Source organism: Hemitrygon akajei, chromosome 10, assembly GCF_048418815.1.
Source record: "Hemitrygon akajei chromosome 10, sHemAka1.3, whole genome shotgun sequence".
NCBI lineage: Eukaryota > Metazoa > Chordata > Chondrichthyes > Myliobatiformes > Dasyatidae > Hemitrygon > Hemitrygon akajei.
This window is the reverse complement of record NC_133133.1, coordinates 133,509,417-133,528,655: the sequence shown is the minus strand read 5'-3', so window position 1 is coordinate 133,528,655 and position 19,239 is coordinate 133,509,417. Positions and strand designations below refer to the sequence as shown.

Sequence of the window (19,239 nt, the reverse complement as noted above, 5' to 3'; positions counted from 1 at the left end):
ATTGCGAACCGGGCTGAGCCCAGAGGTCCTCCATTGTCAAGTGGAAGTGGTACATTGCGGACCAGGCTCAGCCCAGAGGTCCTCCATTGTCAAGTGGAAGTGGTACATTGCGGATCGGGCTGAGCCCGGTCCTGAAGGGGTCAGCCGCCTCCATGAACAAGTCATGGCTTTCCCCCAGTCCCAGGACCCTGCCCCGGACATCCCCGAGGTACAACCCTCCCCAGCATGTTGGGGTCAACCCTTCGATTCCCTCGACCCCGACAGCAAACTGCGCGCCTGGTTCACAGACGGCTCCAGCTGCTGGAAAGGGGGTAAACAATTTTGGAAAGCGGCAGCACTTCATCCCGCCACGGGTAGAATTTTAACCACCGAGGGAGAGGGGGGTTTCAGTCAACTTGCCCAGCTGGCAGCAGTAGCCCTCACCATCCAAAACACTACTGGACCAGTCCACATCTATACTGACTCCTGGGCAGTAGCAAACGGCATTGCAGTGTGGATGGCCCGGTGGCAAGACATGGGGTGGGAAATACACAGACGTCCCCTCTGGGGACAGCACCACTGGCGTTTCATTTGGGACCAGGCTACCCACAGAAAAATTTCTGTCCACCATGTGGATGCCCATACCCAGAAAGATAATGAAGAGGCAACGTTTAATGCTGCTGTGGACCAGGCTGCCCAAATATCATCTGCCACCACTTCCACCCCTGACACAGACCCCAGTGCACTAGCTGTGTGAGCACACCGCAAAGGTGGCCACTTAGGGGCCGATGGCACGCGGCGCTGGGCTGAACAATTCGGTGTCGCCTTGACACTCGATCAATGTAAAACCTCTGTAGATAACTGCCCCATCTGCCAGCTAGTCAAGCCATGGGACTGGCCGATAGGGCCACCAGGCCACATTCATCGCGGCACGGTAGCGGGTCAGGTATGACAAATTGACTATATTGGACCGCTCCCGTGACAGAATAGGAAGCAGTATGTCCTCACGATGGTGGACACATACTCGGGTGTCCTGGTGGCGGTGCCCTGTGAGAGGGCCGACCAGAACGGCACCATCAGAGGATTACAGCACCTCTCCTCTCTCTATAGGGTCCCATGGGAGGTACAATCCGATTAGGGCTGACACTTTGCTGGGACCAAAGCCCAGACCTGGGCGGCTGAGGCGGGGATCTCGTGGCTGTTCCATATACCCCACCACCCCCAGGCATCAGGCTTAATTGAAAGAATGAATGGCCTGCTCAAGGAAAAAATACGCACTCTGACACCCTCTCGCACGCTGCAGGGGTGGCTAAGTGTCCTTCAGCAGGCCGTCGACCAGTTAAACACACGGCCCACTAGCCAAGGGGGATCCCCACTGGCCCGCCACCTGGCACAGTCCCCACCTCCCGACTGGGAATCCACCGAACCCCCCCGAGACCGAGGACTCGGGCAGAGTATGGATCCGACAGCTGCACAGCCTCCCCAGAAAGGGAGAAATTGTCGAGCGCGGTCCAGGGGATACCCACTGGGTTGCCATTTCAGGCAAATCTGATTTGTCCTGTATATATACCCGGCATTTAACCAGACAGGAATGAGTTTCCTCCTACATCTACCCCCACCCCTCCTCCCCCGTCTCCCTCTACAGGACAATGGTGCGACTCCAGTCATCCCTCCTGGTCGCTGCAATGCTCGGCTCCGTGACAGCTACCAACACCTTCCTCAGGGTCGCTTACAAGTTTGCCAGCAACACCAACAGATCGGACTGCTGGATCTGTTGCGGGCCCCAGCACACGCTGATGATGCGCTGCCACTCACGCCGATCTCGCTGGATGACATTGAGATGAACTGTTTGCTCCTGCTGGTTTTGGTATATCTGTCTGGGGGGGGGTCCTGCTGGCAGTCCCCCACCACTCTCCTCCCCACTACATAACATCTCGTCCCTTGACCCCCGATGAGGTGGGTGCTTCAGGAACTGGTATTTCCCTCCCTACAATTTGACCTCCACCCAAGTCCCCACCTCAGAGTTATTCCACAGCCACTGAGTATACCTAATGAATGCTGGTGCAGACTCCGCAATGCGCACACTTCTAACTTTTCCGTTGGTCACAGCAACTGTCAGCGAAACTGGTTCCCGGGTGCCCCAATGACCACTGCCGACGATGCCGCTAAGCTGGGAGCTCCCTGGACTCTAAACGGGACCCACTGGATTTGCGGCCACCGCGCCTACCCGTGGCTCCCCACGAGCTGGTACAGCTGCTGCTTTCCAGCATATGTGGTGCCCTTCATCCACCCCCTCAATGACCTTGGGGAGCATCCGGCGTACAGCGGCCACCATGACAAGAGGGCCATTACAGAGGCAGAGAGGTTCTGGATGATAGCCTTTCCCGGCTGTCCCGGGAGGTGATCCAGATGGCCAGTGTGCTCGAGACTCTGGCCAACAAGACGGCAGTGGCACTGCAACACACGGAGGATGCCCTTACCCAAACGGCGGCAGAACTGACAGCTGTCAGGATGGTCGCCCTGCAGAACCGAATGGCACTGGACTACCTACTTGCTGCTGATGGTGGAACGTATGCAGTGGTTGGTAAGGAATGCTGTACCTTTATCCCTGATGAGTCCAGCAACATCACTCACTTGGCCGCTCACATTCGGGACTCGGTGGCTAAAATTCAAAAATCAAGAGACCAGCTCCTCCAGCACAACACCTCATGGGGCAATTGGTGGCCGTCTGGGTCCCTAGGGGGGTGGTGGGCAACTGTCATTCACTGGTCCATCGCACTCATTCTTGTACTCATAGCCATTTCTATACTATGTTGCGCATGCCAGCTGATTAAGAGTGTCTCTGCATTTACTTAGCTGCTCAAAATTGGTTATTTCTGGTATATGTGATTTTGTTCCACACTCTTATGTGTGTTGGCTTTGTGGTGCGTCTTCCGAGGGGTGGAGTGTATCCAGAGATACTGGCCACATGACAGATGCACTGCCACCTGGCTGGTCGGAGGACATACCACATGCCAATCAACATTTGGTCCCTCCCAACTAATCAATGCACACCTAAATTAATGGTTACCTTAATTGGATTATCTCGCCCAGCCCCATACTTTAAAAGGTGAGACTTGCCCTTGGCTAGCCCTCTCTTACAGACCACCACATTGGAGGTAAGTGCATTGATTTATGTTTGGGAAGGTCTATCGTTTGTCCTGGTAAGGGAACCACAGCTATCCAAGGTCAAGGGGGATAGCTGTTAGATAGATAGATAGATAGATAGATAGATAGATAGATAGATACTTTATTCATCCCCATGGGGAAATTCAACATTTTTTCCAATGTCCCATACACTTGTTGTAGCAAAAACTCCTTACATACAATACTTAACTCAGTAATAATATGATATGCATCTAAATCACTAACTCAAAAAGCATTAATAATAGCTTTAAAAAAAAAAGTTCTTAAGTCCTGGCAGTTGAATTGTAAAGCCTAATGGCATTGGGGAGTATTGACCTCTTCATCCTGTCTGAGGAGCATTGCATCGACAGTAACCTGTTGCTGAAACTGCTTCTCTGTCTCTGGATGGTGCTATGTAGAGGATGTTCAGGGTTTTCCATAATTGACCGTAGCCTACTCAGCGCCCTTCGCTCAGCTACCGATGTTAAACTCTCCAGTACTTTGCCCACGACAGAGCCCGCCTTCCTTATCAGCTTATTAAGACGTGAGGCGTCCTTCTTCTTAATGCTTCCTCCCCAACACGCCACCACAAAGAAGAGGGCGCTCTCAACAACTGACCTATAGAACATCATCAGCATCTCACTGCAGACATTGAATGACGCCAACCTTCTAAGGAAGTACAGTCGACTCTGTGCCTTCCTGCACAAGGCATCTGTGTTGGCAGTTGTAGTGCTTTTCCCTTGTTCTTTGTTTGTGTAACCGTACCCTGTCCCCACACCGCTTCCTGTATATTGTAGTTGCTTGTGTTGACCCGACTTCCCCTTGTAAATAAATTCCTTATTATTAAGACTGTGTATGTCCAGGCCTCTACTGTTGAGACTCAAAGAACCAGTTATTTTTCCATCACAACACAAGGTTTACACTCACCATCAAGGAACCCCACCATCCAGGCCATGCTGTCTTCTCACTGCTACCATTGGGCAGGAGGTACAGAACCTCCAGGTTCAAGAACAGTTATTACCTTTCAACCATAAGGCTCCTGAACCAGCATGGATAGCTTCACTCACCTCAAATCTGAACTGATCCCACCATCTACAGACTCACTTTCAAGGACTCTGCAGCTCATGTTGCTAGCAATTCTTACTTACTTATTTATCTATCTGTTGATTTAATTATTTATTTATGCGATGTTCATCTTCTTTGCACATTGGTTGTTTGTTAGTCTTGTCTGTGTGTAGATTTGCATTCATTCCATTGTATTTATTTGTTCTATATTTGTTCTACTGTAAATACTTCAAGAAAATGAATCTCAAGGTAGTATATAGTGACATATTCGTAGTTTGACAATAAATTTACTTTGTATTTTGAATAGATAAGAACAACTTTTATGGCAACCCCATCCTATGATAATTTTCATGAGGAACAATTGGCATTGTTCCACTGCAAATACAAAAAAAAGCTGGACCTTTTAATTACAAAAAAAAATCTTAGCTGGACTGGACTCAACATTTACTTTGAGTGAATATTTCACCAAAAAAATTTAAGATTCCCACTTTTGACTGCTATCTAACAATGGAATTTTATCAGCAGAGTAAAATGAAGTTGTTGATAACAGAGTAGAAATGTCAAGTTTTAATACTGTACTTTCTCTTGATTTTCCTTTGTCTCCTTTCTTGTATTTTGTTGCAATCTATCAAAATCAAAAATATTGGATATACTCAACAGATTAGACATCTCCCTTCTTTCTGAAGGGAGAAAGTTATGTTTCAAGTTCATGACTTTTCAGAACAGCAAGGAGTTAGAAAGCATGAATGTTTTAAGTTATTAAGTTGGCAGAACTGGTAGACAGTGAAGGGAATGTCTATGAAAGCATGCAGACAGAGAATTGACATGATACCAAAGAAACTGGGTGACAGTCAGGAATGGGAAAGGGGTTAAGGAGCCAGTGCAGAGTAACCCTGTGGTCATCTCTCTCAATAACAGGTATATCAATGTGGATACTGTCGGGGGGGATGACCTAACAGAGGAAAGTCACAGTGGTCAGGTCTCTGACACTGAATCTGCCTCTGTGACTCAGAAGGGAAGGGGGTAAAAGAAGCTTGCTGTGATGATAGGGGATTAGTTAGTTTGGGGAATGGACAGGAGGTACTATGGGCAAGAACAAGATTCCCATATGGTATGTTGCCCCTCACCTGCACCCCCCACCCTCGTGCCAGGACCCACATATCTCTGCTTGAGTCCTCAGCATTCTTAAGCCAGAGGGTGAACAACCAGAAGTTGTGGTCCATGTATGTACCAATGAGACAGGTAGGACCAGTGACGAGGCTCAGCATAGGGAGTTCAGGGAATTAGGTGCCAAGTTAAAGGGCAGGACCTCCAGGGTTGTGATCTCAGGATTGCTACCCATGCTAGAGAGGCTAGAGCCAGGAAGATTGTAGAGTTTAATGTGGTTGAGGAGTTGGTGTAGGAGTGAGAACATAAGACTTTTGGATAATTGGGCTCTCTTCCCTGCAGCTAAGTAGCAACAGGTCCACATCATCTCCTCCAGGCAGATTAGCTACAATAAACAACCCCACCCCCTGACAAAGGGGCCTCAACAATTGGGTCTTGGCTTCGGTCTCTAACCTTCATTATTGACCTCATGACTCACTGATCACAGGACTTCCAACACCTAGACTTGCTGACTTAGAGTTCTCAGCCTCATAAGCATCAGACTCCAACTCCTGGACATTCTGACATTGGACCCTGACTTCTGGGCTCATCAACTTCAGCTTTAACCTTAAGGCTTCGACCACACAGACCTCCGATCCTGGGACCTGATGACTTGGAAAGACATGCTGACCTGGTGATAACCTATCCCTGTCTACGGGCTTACCTTCATCGGTCATTAACCACAGGGATCACTGGCCTTCCTCTGAGCACCTATCACTGACCTCTGTCTACAAGGATAACTAGCCTTCTACTGCAGAGCTCTCCAAGCCGGACTCCCTGTCTCTAATCCTTAACCTGTTCCCTAATTCCCTGTGCCACCCCCAAAAGCATCCTTACTATAAAATAACATAGTCTGAGATATGACCTTGACAGACACTGCAGATCAGTGTTGTCTCTTGACCAGAATCTCATCATTGACATATAATCTATACCTCTGCCTAGATTTCATTCCAGCAGTTTCACAGCAACTTCCACCAATATTAAAATAATCTGGGTCAAGAAAATATTATTCTCCAAAATAAGTTTTAGTGCCCCAAGGACTATATTTTTTAAAAAATGTCTAATATTGAAGCCTAGTTCTTAACCTATGAGCAAAAATCATTTTTAGATGCTCAGCAAATTCATATTGGAGTATCCCTCAAATTACCAAAAATCTTATTTAAATAGTTAATTTTTAAAAATCAATATTAACTACATTAATCAAATGTAATTACATTCTGGACTATTTTGTTTTAAACCACTCTTGATACTGCAATAAAGCCTCAAACCCAGATACAGAATGCATTGACTGCTAACTTGAAATAAAAGTACTGACCTCCATAATTCAGGTATTATGCTCCACAACTTCTGATCAAACTGCACTAGGTATGTGTGCTTTAAACAAAATGACAAATAGTTTAGCCAATACAGAGAACTATTCATACTTTGCACAATTTAAAAAATTTGTGGAGTGTCAGAATTTAGCATAAAATCCACTAATCAGCTTCAAAACAAAATCACTCTCATTCATAGTGTTACACGCAAATTTACCATCAAAGTGTTCCTCCCACAAAAAAAAACCTGGACTGTTCCGAGGCTCAGTCTAACTCATAACAAACCTATTTTGTTGCTTGAGAATTTACGTAGGTATTGAAGTGCCCCATTGTTCAGCAACAAAAACAAGCCATGCTGTTTTTTTCCTTAAGACTGTGCATAGGTGTGGTTCCGCAAACATGAAGAGCCCTTCAGCAGTTCACTGAAGTAAATCATTTTTATATTTGAAATGGTTGTAGAAACTGACACATACTGCCAAGCAAAAAGTTCTGGACAATGATTTGGAATAGGAATCTTGCTGATTGTTAGTTCAAATTTCAAAGCAACCCCAGGAGCTGTTCCAGTTGTAGTTGGCCTATTCAGTACAAAATCAGGACTTGGTACTTTAAACTATGTGGCTCAGACCAATAATTCAAAATTCTCTTTACTTGTTACACCAATCGAAAAACTTGTCAAAATTTTACCAGCATTCTTAACTTACTGATTTATAGAATTTTTTTTTGCATGGAAAGAGGCTATTTGGCCTGTTAAATCTAGAGACTCTACACGAGCAGTCCAAATACTACCGCTCCTGTGCCTTCTCAAAAGTTGTCCAGCTTTTTTAAATAAATGCTATAATGAATACATCTCCATGAATGCCCTTGGTGTGGGGGGGGGGGGGGGGGGGCAGAAATTCCTTTTGTCATTTTACCTCTTTTCCCTACCACCTTCAAGCAATATTTGCAAATGCTGATTCTTCTAATATAGGGAACAGGTACCGCCCCCCCCCCCCCCCAATAATCACAGTGCCACCTACCAGTTTTTAACCCATACAGAAGTTTAATCATATTTTCCTATGCTAAGACCAATTCACCATCTAAGGATTTTTGTAAAGAGCACACTTAGTACATCTTCCATGCACTCTGTATTCACAAAATTTACTATTGAGCCTCACCGGTCTTCTTACAACCTTTTTTTCAGTTTACACGTTTGTAGGATATTTTGGACCATATTTGCTAACATATCACTCTTTGCATTTCTCCCCCTTTTTCACTTCCCTTCTGGCTTTGGGTAATCAGCCTGGTTCTCACTTGTGCAATAGCCATATGTTCCTTTTTCTCCAACTCTATTTCAGTCTCTAGACTTTTAGTTATCCACTGAGCTCCAGCTTTACTTTACCTACACTACTCCTGCATGGGAATGTCCCTGGACTGTTGCTGAAACATGAGCAACAAACAATCTGCTGGAAGAACTCAGCAGGTCAAACAGGTGGGAGGAAAGGAACTCTTAACATTTTGGGTCAAAAAACTGTATAAGGACTGAGAGCGGAGAGGCAAGATGAACATGTTCAGTGTGAGCACTGTTCAATTATAGCTTTGACTATCAAGGTGTGATTCTAGTTTACCTGGATCAGATCAGTTCTCATCTCTAAAAGACTAACTCTCAATGGCTATTTTTGCCTGAGAATATATTTTCTTTTCTATTGCTGCACAAAACCTTTTGATATTATGTTTACTGCTTCTTAGATATTCATCCGTAAAGGCCAAGGTTGAATAAGTTAGGGCTTTATTCCTGGAACATAGAAGAATAAGGGGAGATTTGATAGAGGTATAAAAATTACAAGGGATATAGATAGAGTTAAAGCAAGCAAGTTTTTTTTTTCCCCAGAGGTGGGGTGAGACTAGAACTATCAGTCATAGATTAAAGGTGAAAGGTGAGCACGTGGGAGAACTTCTTCACTCGGAGCTCGATGAGAGTGTGGTACCAGCTGCTGGCAGAAGTGGTAGATGCGATTTCAACATTTAAGCAAGACTTATGTAAGTATATCGATGGGAGGGGTATGGAATGCTATGGTCCAGGTTCAGGTCAAAGTGACTCGGCAGAATAGCTTGGCATGAACTAAGTGGGCCAAAGGGTCTGTTTCTGTGTTGTAGTGCTCAATAACACTATTCTTCCACTGTCACTTACTCTTTTCCCAGAACCAAGTACAGCAGTACCCTTTTCCTTGTTTGGTGTGAAGCATACTGATCATGAAAGTTATTTCTCCCACTACATGCCCTCATATATAGCCATCCTAGTCCAGCTGAAGTCTCCTATTGCCACTCATATATTGCTTTTGAGCATCTCAACAATTTCCTTGTAAATGTGATTTCCTCCAGGTGCTCCAATTTCCTTTCCCAAAAGCATACCACTGGGATAAATGGCCACTGTAAACTGGTGTACATGTGTACAGTATAATCTTCAGGGAATTGATGTGGATGTGACAGGAGTAAAAAGGGATTTTAACAATTAATGTAAACAGATGCTTGACAGTCTGCCCATATTTGGTGGGCCAATGGGCCTGTTTACATGCTGTATAATACTCTATGACTAATTGTGGCACTTCAGATCACTAATCCAAGACTCCAGATTTCTAATCCAACCACATAACCACTACATCACCATATCCCTACTGATTGTACCATGTTCAACTGTAGCAGTCAGTTTTCCTAGCTGTAATTGCTCAGGGCATGGACTATTGCATCCAAACCCTATCATTCAATGTCTTAGATTTTGTCATGAGAACTACGTTTCTCCCAGCACAGCAAGTATTATGAATTTTCAAATTATGTTCTTCGAAAATCCAAGAGATTGCTCTCACAGCTCTTGACCAAAATGTATTGGAAAATTAGCATTCACAAGACTACTAAATTCCAAAGCACTTTAATGTCAAATATTTTGTATTGATATTAATTTGACATGATTAAGAGTTGTATGTATAGGGTTATAGGTGTATGTATAGGTGCATAGTGGTTAGCACAACGCTATTACAGCTCAAGACGTCAGAGTTTGGAATTCAATTCTAATGCTGTCTGTAAGGAGTCAGTACATCCTCCCCGTAGAATGTGTGGGTTTCCTCCCACAGTTGAAAGACGTACTGGTTAGTAAGTTAATTGGTGATTGTAAATTGTCCTGTGATTAGGCTAGGGTTAAATTGGTGGGTTGCTAGGCATGGCAGCTGACTGGGCCAAAAGAGTCTGTTTTGTTCAGTGTCTCTAAATAAAACAAATTAATTGTAAATCTTACAGTACTACACTTTGTCATTGGGTGTATTAGTATAAGTGCATTGTATTACGTACCACGTTATTTTTTTGGATATTTGTACAATATATTTTCTACAGGTTGAACAGTGCAGCCAATTGGCACTATCAATCCACTATGAAGAATGCATTCTTTCCCACTAACATGTGTGGTTTAAACAAAAGCGAGATCGAAGAATAGATTGAGTCGGTTTTTCTTTCAACAGATTATGCCTTTCCTGATGAAAGTTTCTTGCATTTCCCATTTTAATTTCATATTTCCAGCATTAGCAAGTTTTAAAAATTATTCTCCAATCAATATGATAGAACATTTTTTTCTTACTACAGACATAAGCCACTTCCAATCACACTGCCTCCAAAAGAGCAGATACCTTGGGCAAGCAAGTTTAGGCACTTACAACCTAGCATAAAAATAATTCAGATACTGCAAAAATAAAGGAATATGGTTCACTTGTAAACCACAATTTATTCTGTGGCCATGGCAGAACTACTTTAAAATTGTTCTGCACATTTAGACTACAAAGTCCAACTGTAGAAGATGCACATCCTAGAGTCAGAATACTGCTGGTGCTAGAAATGTGTAAATCTGCTCGTTCATTCAGCTCCAAGTTTGTAGAAATGCGTGTGAAATAACTCCCCTCTTATTTTAAAACAAGCCGCAGAAAAGTGAGACAAATCTGCTCTAAACTCTCGCATTTTCAGTTTGCTCCTGACAGCAGTGACTCTTGCTGGGAATTTCCACTGGCAACAACTGTTATCTCATTGGTAGATTTACTTGACATTTTGATGGTATCAGCAGCCACACACAGAAACACAGCTGAATCTCATCCTGCTTAAAACTGACACAGACAGCAACTTCAACTGGAATGCATGCACAAGAACAAAAAGCAGGAAATTGGGCTAATTTTCCCCTTCACCATCCAGAAATGGTAACTGCAAATTATGCCAGCAGCTCAAATGAAAACAACTAAATCAAAATAAATGAATTCAATCTGGGACCTGTGGTCTGTCTTAATAAAGGTGAAAGCATCACACAAATTAGTGCTATGAAATCAAAGAGTTTGTTGCATAGCCTCAGATTTTTATAAGGAATAACAGAACATTTTAATTATACATGTGATACTGTACAAAGTGCCAGTGTACCCTATTAATCAGGCCATCATGGTGAAAATGTAGTTATACTAATAAAAATAATAAAAACGGATAGTTGAGCACGCAGATGTCTCATTAACTCACAATAATGAACTAAGACAATTTGTGGCACACAAATGTTATGGGATTAATGTTAAACTCTTGTATGTTGCAGCAATTACATTACATTACTGAACAATTCTGCCAAGAGTCTATCAAACCTTATTAATTGAGAATAAAGCATCCATCAAAAAATACAGATTTTTAACTGTGGATTAAAGCAGAACACAGTTCTTAAAACGACAGTGGAAAGAATAATTGGTTTTTTGGATTATTTTGATTTTAAACAGGAACACTATCACAAAGAATCAGAAAACTTATGGCACGCAAATGCTTGAACTGGTGGCAGGGATAGATGCTCACACCACAACACTTCAATTGCCAAGGGATCAAAGGCTACTGGGGGGGTATGTCAGAGGCAAGTTCCTTATGCAGATAGCGGTGAATGTATGGAATGCCCTGCCAGGTGTGGTGGTAGAGGCAGATACATTAGGGGCATTTAAGAGACTCTTAGATAGGCACATGGATGATAGAAAAATGATAAGTTAAGCAGGAGGGAAGGGTCAGATTAATCTTAAAATAAGTTAAAAGGTTGGCACATGGTGGGTTGAAGGGCCAATACTGTAGTACTGTATAGTGTTCTGTTACTCTCCGTAGAATCTCACACAAGTTGACATGACCAGTTATATGCAAAATCCAGCCCATCACTACATGCCAACAATTACTGTACAATCTCCATGATAAACCATGACAGAGGCAACCATTCAGCATACTAACAACATTGGTTTTCGTTATATTACTACTTTCATTGCCAGTACTCATTTTCCTGTTGCTCATATTCTACAAAAAAAGAGCAGTAATTAATTATATTATTAAAACAATGAATTATAAAGGTAGAAGCTGATGTCTGGTATTTTCTAGTCCAACAGCATCTGTAGCACTGCATTTAATTCTGATCCAAACATTTAAATTAATCACACCCACTAAATCCATTAAGACGGCCAGTAGACATGTTTCTAAATCACAATATGGGAAGGGATAGGATTGCACTACACTCTAATTTATACACTTGGAAAATTCACATGCACAAAATGAATAAGGAGAAAAAAAATGCAGAAAAATTTTGCAATCAACTGACTTCAACTACATCATTCTGCACTACAGTGAGCACTGCAGGGGTATCAATGAACCCAAGCAACTTCTGATATGCCAAGAAGGATGCTGATACTAAATCACATAAAAGCAGAAAAGCTAACAAGTTTTTCAGATGCAGGCAGAGGCTTTGATGAAAGGACCTACAATAGAAACATTTATCTCCTTTCATACTGCGTTGGCAGTATTTTTAATTTCAAATCACTAGTCCTTGCAGTTTTCTTTTTTAAATGGCCCAGAATTTTCAACAATTGCAACACATCCGTCATTGTCACCTGCCTGCTCCAGCTTCTGCTGGTTTTCTAAACAGAGTATAAGCAGCAAGTTCAGTAATGAAACTGACACCATAGGGCAAGCAAGACATGGAGTGGCAGCACAATGAAAATCTGAATCTGTACTTTAAACTTAAATGCGTGTCTATGAATTCAGGCCTTACCATTGCAGGAGATTATAAATGGATAATCTGAAAATATATTATTAATCTTCATCTTGACGAATTAGGAAGACAGAACATTTCGAATCATTTGCCTTCCAGCTCATGGGGTGACTGAATACGCAAACTTTTGTGCATATCAAGTGATTAAGTGATACAGAGACCTTCCTGGAGAAGATGGGAGTGAATTGTCTGTGAATTACTTGAACATTAATTTATGACAAATTGAACAACAGTCAATAATAAAGTTTGATAAATGGCAAGCTGTAAGAACAGCTGAGGCAAAGACCAGAAACCACAAGATGGCTCAGAGAGAGACCAGATACCATGGCAGCTTCCAAGCAGGTTGGACTTTCCAGGCTATTAAGGGATTCACAGCTTCCAAAAAATTATGATTTATATGGGGGCTTGGAAAAGTAAATTAAATTCTGAAGACAATTACATTCATTAAATGGGCTATGAACATATGATATTACAGTAATAAAACCAAAACAGCAGTAAAGGAAGTGATTACAAGAATCTTCAATACTTAATCTCTGCAACAACATTACATTTTTAACAACTGGGAGACTGAATTCAATTCAATAATAAATCCCACAGGTCCCAGACCACAGAGTACAGCCCAAACTCTGTGGTTACGCAAAGCAACAGCATTCACTGTTGAGTTTTAAGAAAGCTGCTCATAAAAATGTAACCACCTTTATAGCATAGACTTTCCCTTTTCTACTTTCTAACAGGTATCAGATCAACAGGAGCCTTGGTAGCTGGGAGCTATAAAGTTAATAACATGCTTGACTAGCCAAATTAGTGAAAAAATCTCTGACTGCAAGCAATTAAAAAGCATAATTTTATCTAAAATTTTAAACATTTTACATAACACAAAATAGACTGGAATATGCAGGATACTCTGAAATGTCACAAACTTAAAACATTGCATCTTAAAATATTTAGCAAGAGGAATGATTACACACACAAATATAAATTCCTTCTACATTTCCTTGCATAGGATTTAATTTAAAAACTCTCACATCTCATGCAACAAGGGCTAACAACATTTATGTTTTTGTATTACAACTCTGAGATATATATCAAGTTCCTGATTCTAGAAAAAGCTAAAAAAAAAACTGCAGTCTGTGGAGAAGCAGAATAACTAACAGGAACCTCTATTTTCACTGTATACTTGAACTCCAGAAGTTGCTGTCGTCTTCAAGCATAAAAGTGAATGCCCATGAAATCCACAATGTTGAAAGAACATCTGGAATCTTATTAATAATGTGCTCTATAGTTCATCATTTGAAACAATGAAATTTAAAGCATATAGAAAGAAACAGGTGGCATGATAGTGCAGTAATTAATGCTTCTGCCCAACAACTCCTGCATCTCAGGCACTTATCTGTCTGCAGTTTGCATATCATCTCTGTGATCACATGGGCATTCACTGGGTGTTCCAGTGTTTTTCCAAATCACAGAGAAATGCTGTTAGGTTAATGCAATTGTTCCTCCGTGTGTGTAAATGACAAAATAATCAGAGGGGAATTGGTGGGCTTGTGAAAGAAAACAAATTGAAGAGGTACTGGAGAACAGAATTGATGTAACCATCTTTACATCTCTACTGAGATCCAGCATGTCAAGCAGCCTCGCTGTATCATGTAATTAGTAAGTGAAAAGAGTCAATATTGAAAAGAAAGTTTAAATAGCACCCGTCATAACCTCAGAACATTCCAAACTGCCTTTCTCTTGGGAACTATTTTCTTAAGTATAATCAGAATTGCATTGTAGGTAACACAAGAAGTAATTTCTGCACACCAAGCCTCTATAAACAAAATGCTAAGATAATTTCAGATGAAACTTTTAAAGTGCAATTCTGATTGCAGGAAACAAATTAGCTGGGTCAACAGAGATAATACCCAAATTTCCCTCCACTTTCTCCCTTCACTCTCTGCACTCAGTGTATCCTCATCAAACAATTCCAAACTACATATCAACCTTCTCTTCCCGCTCCTTTCGGTTCATTGCTCTGTTCTTTCCTGTATCTTTTGCCTCCTATAAACTCTCCCATTCTCCTATCAATTTACTAAATTACATTCTGCCCTTGTCCTCATTAAAACCTTTACTTCTCCCATCATGTTCAGTTCCTGTGGTGTTGCCCCTCCCCCATTCTCCCACCCTATTCCTCCTCCTTGCCAGCCATTCTCTCACCAACAACTTCCATTTCCTATCAGAAACCCTTGTTTTCTTGTTTTGTTAATTTATTGTCTCCCATAGCCATCGTCCTGCAATTCTGCATTTTGAGTTTTAGAACAGTGCTAAACCCGATATTACCAATTTCTCATATGACAATTTTTGTGGCTTTGACTATGGCCAACTATCCCCTATTCTTTCAAAACATCTACTACAGCCGCTGGTAAAATTGATCACTCAATTGCCCTCTAATTATCCTCTCCACTGTCTAACTCGTGAAACTGTCCTTATTTTGTTTTCTTGTCCATCAAATCACATTCAGAGAATCACCTGCAAGGGCTTCTCATCTCTCTTGTGCACCATTGTCTAGATAGCCCTCATGAAACTATCTATAGCCACCTATTTCTAATACACTTCAGGGGCATAATGCCAGGTCTGCACATAAGATGACAACAGATTTATTTCACTTTTCTGGACATCAGCAACAGTTGGAATACTGAGGACGAAGTTGATCCTAAAACATTGAGTGTGTGTCTTCAGGCTTCTGTATTTCCTCCATGATGGTAGTAATGAAAAGAGGGTATGTGTTGGGTGGTGGGAGTCTTTAATGATGGATGTTGCCTTTTTGAGGCAGTGACTTTTGAAGATGTCCTTGATGGTGAGCAGGTTCATGCCCATGATGGAGCTGGCTGAGTTTACAACCCTGTTCAGCTTTATTTGATCCTGTGCAGTGGCCCCTCCATACGAGACAGTGATACAACAGGTCAGAATGCTTTCCACAGTACATCTGTAGAATTTTGCTGGAGTCTTTGGTGACATACCAAAACTCTTCAAACTCCTAATGAAATATAGCCACTGTCATGCCTTCTTCTTAACTGCATTAAAATGCTGGGCCCAGGATAGATCTTCAGAGATGTTAACACCCAAGACCTTGAAACTGCTTGCCCTTTCCACTGCAGATCCCTCAATGAGGACTAGTGCTCCCTTGACTCCCTCTTCCTTAAATCCACAATCAACTCCCTGGTCTTACTAACGCTGAGTGTAATTTTGATATTGCGACATCACTCAACCAGCTGATCTATCTCACTAACTCCTGTATGTCTCCTCATCACCATCTGAAATTCTGCCACCAACAGTTGTATCATCAGTGAATTTATAGATAGTGTTTACACTGTGTCTAGCCACACATTAATGGGTGCAGAGAGAGTAGAGCAGCGAGCATGCATCCTTGAGATTTTTGATGGTCAGCGAGGAAGAAATGTTATTTCCAATCTACACAGACTGTAGTTTCCCAGTGAAGAAGCAATGATTCAGCTGAAGAGGGAGGTACAGAACTAAAACTTATTGATTAGTACTGAGGAGATGATGGTGTTGAATGCCGAGCTGTAATCAATAAACAGCAGCCAGACATAGGTGTTGCTGTTGTCCAGGTGGTCCAAGACCAAGTGAAGAGCCAGTGAGACTGCATCTGCTGTAAACCTGATTGTGGTAGGCAAATTGCAGCAGGTCCAATTTAATTCTAGTCATGATTAACCTCTCAAAGAAACTTCATCACAGTCAATGTAAGTGACAAAACATGTTCTGCTCTCCATATCTTAAACTTGTTCATTATTCTTGTGTTTGTTAACTTACTCTGGATCACATACCATAAAACATCAATTTTAAAATCTTACTCTTGGTTTTCAATGAATTTGAAAATACATCCACTTCCAACTCTTAAAATCATAATCTCAGTTCTCCATTCTTCTGCATCTCAGATTTTAGCTGCCAAGGCTTTAGCTTCAGAGTTCCCTTCCTAAACTTATCTCCTTAGTCAAGTCTTAATCATTAGACTGATATCATTTTATAATGGTTGATGTATTTCTTTTTCTTAGTCACTATTCCTGAATTAAGATTTTTCAGTATGTCAGAATTACTAAATAAATACAAGCAGAATGAAGCAAGGAAGAAAGTGGATTAAGAGAGAAGACCAAATGAAAAAAAGAAAATATATTTTATGTTAAAGAAAAGCCAATTCTTCTATTTGGAAATGGTTATATTTGTGCTTGTCTAAAAATTCTGAGTCATGCTGTATTCAAAAATTACCTTACAGTATTAAGAAATCTAATTTCTTAGCATTAAACCAACTAGCAGTCCATAAATGAATGTCTACTGAAAGCAAGTTTAATGGCCTGACTGATACAAAATTACTTTTGCTAGCTGAAGTTTTAAGAATCACCAGTGACAATTCATCTAATGTGGAAGTGATTTCAGTTTGTTTTGTTCTCTTCGTAGGTGTTCAATTTTATATTGCACCTTAGAACAGTGACTTATGACATGAATTGCTGTACTAAAATACCAAAGACCAAATTAATTCAGATTACTGTGTAAATCCAGCAATTCCAATGGAGAGGTTTATGTCAAGGTTTCCATTTTCCGATTCTAACTTAAACAATCTTGTGAAGGATGCCATGATGGTACAGTGCAACACTATTACAGCTCCGGGCGTCAGGATTTGGAGTTCAATTACAACATCCTCTGTAAGAAAGTTTGTACATTCTTCCCACGCGCACGTGGATTTCCTCCAGGTGCATTCCAAAGCCGTACTGGTTATTAGGTTAATTGGTCAATGTAAATTGCCCTGCGATTAGGATAAGGTTAAATAAGTGTGGTGCTGAATGGCATGGCTCGTTGGGCAGCAGGGGCCCGTTCCATGCTGTACAAATAAATAAATATTACTATTCATGAAGTCTCTCATTTGCCACAATCTTGCAAGATTTTTGAAAATTCATAATGCCAGGTGACGTGCACAAATTTATACAACAATTTCTAGGTACACATATCAACATGGTGAAGTGTTTTAAATGCAGTACAATAGTGATCAACATTGATATCAATGAGCCAGGCTGTGACAATAGCACAATATTTATTAGGTGACAGATGGTGGAAATGTGCTCTGCTGGATATTTCAAGCACTCTTCAAATCAAACATCTTTCCTTCCTCTCCAGAAATGTCTTGGAAGTCTGCGCCAAAGGAAACAAAACAGGACCTTGCTGAAAAAAAATGGAAGCAACAGCTGACACTTGAAGAGAAGGAAAAAGAGTGGAACAAAAGAAGATAAACTAAATTAATCAAAATTTCAAGAGTTAGAGGAAAAGTAGGGCTGAACTGAGTTTTTTTTTGAATCTCTAACAACTGTTTATCTACTCGAACAAACTCCATAGATTAAATTTTCTTACTCTAATTGGGAGAAGTTTACTGGTATCAAATTTGTTGCAGTGAATTTTGCTAATGCTTAATTTCATCATCTTTCTGAAGCTTTGAGTTTGAGGCCAGTCTCACATTATGCTTGGCTCACGATTCACTGCACTTCTCTTCCAGGAAGGTTCATCTCACATAAGCTCAGTTCCTCTCTCCAAACATGAGAACTGAGAACATGAGTTGCAAAGAGTCCATGAAAGTACATCTGGAAGTCGCAGAATCAATTCAAAGTGGTGGTGAGTGAAGTTATCCTCACCAGTTCAGGAGCCCTAATGGTTGTGGAGTAATAGATGTTCCTGAATCTGATGGTGTGAGACATAAGGCTTCAGTACATTGTGCTTGATGATAATAAACTGGGCAGTGGGGATCTTTGATGATGGTTAGTTTCCACAAATTAGAGTGGCAAATATGATCCTACTCATTTAAAGGAGAAAACTGACTGATTAGCCTAACATTAATAGTGTGGAAATGCTGTGAGGTACTGAAAAAAAGAGATAATAAGACAACTGGAAAGTATGAACCCGATTAAACAAAGTCAGTAAGATCTTTTGGAAGGAAAATTAAGACAAATTTACAGGAGGTTTTGGAGGTGTAACTGATGGAAGAGATAAGGGAAAATAGTGGAGATAGTATATTTGCATTTTTATTTGATAAAGGCCACAGAAAATGTTAAGGTGCGGTGTACTGGCACGTTTGAAATTTAGTTGACAGAAATTAAATAGTAGGCGGGTTTCAGAGTAGCAAGCAGTGACTAGTGATAGAATGATTTGGATGAGGGAGCAGAATGTAATATCTTAACAGCTGCCAATGACATTTAACTGGGTGGGTTGTGAATCGTGAGCAGGATGCAAAGTGGCTTCAAAGTGACTTTGACAGATAGAGCAAATGGAAAAAAACAAAAAACACGGCAGATGTGGTAATAACATGGATAAATGCAAAGTTATTAATTTTAATTGGAAAGAAAAAATGGCAAAAAAATAGCATGATACTGAAAAGTGTTGATGTAGAAAGAGAATGTACTTATTTTATTTAGAGATACAGCATGGTAATAGCCTTTCTGGTCCAACAAACACACATCACCCAACTACATCCAT

The 19,239-nt window shown here is 41.3% G+C and overlaps 1 protein-coding gene across 2 annotated transcripts in view; it reads right to left on the bottom strand.

Annotated features, from left to right (window-relative positions):
- Positions 1 to 19,239, bottom strand: part of ipo8 (importin 8) — a 109,516-nt gene that overhangs the window by 88,705 nt on the left and 1,572 nt on the right. The window contains exon 1 of one of the 2 annotated variants that reach the window (XM_073059001.1): positions 6,671 to 6,703. The exons of the other annotated variant lie outside the window; for it this stretch is intronic. Coding sequence (XP_072915102.1) covers positions 6,671 to 6,676 — 6 coding nt within the window. The 5' untranslated portion in view covers positions 6,677 to 6,703. Of the gene's footprint in view, positions 1 to 6,670; positions 6,704 to 19,239 lie in introns of those variants that run through there. 2 annotated transcript variants of the gene reach the window in all.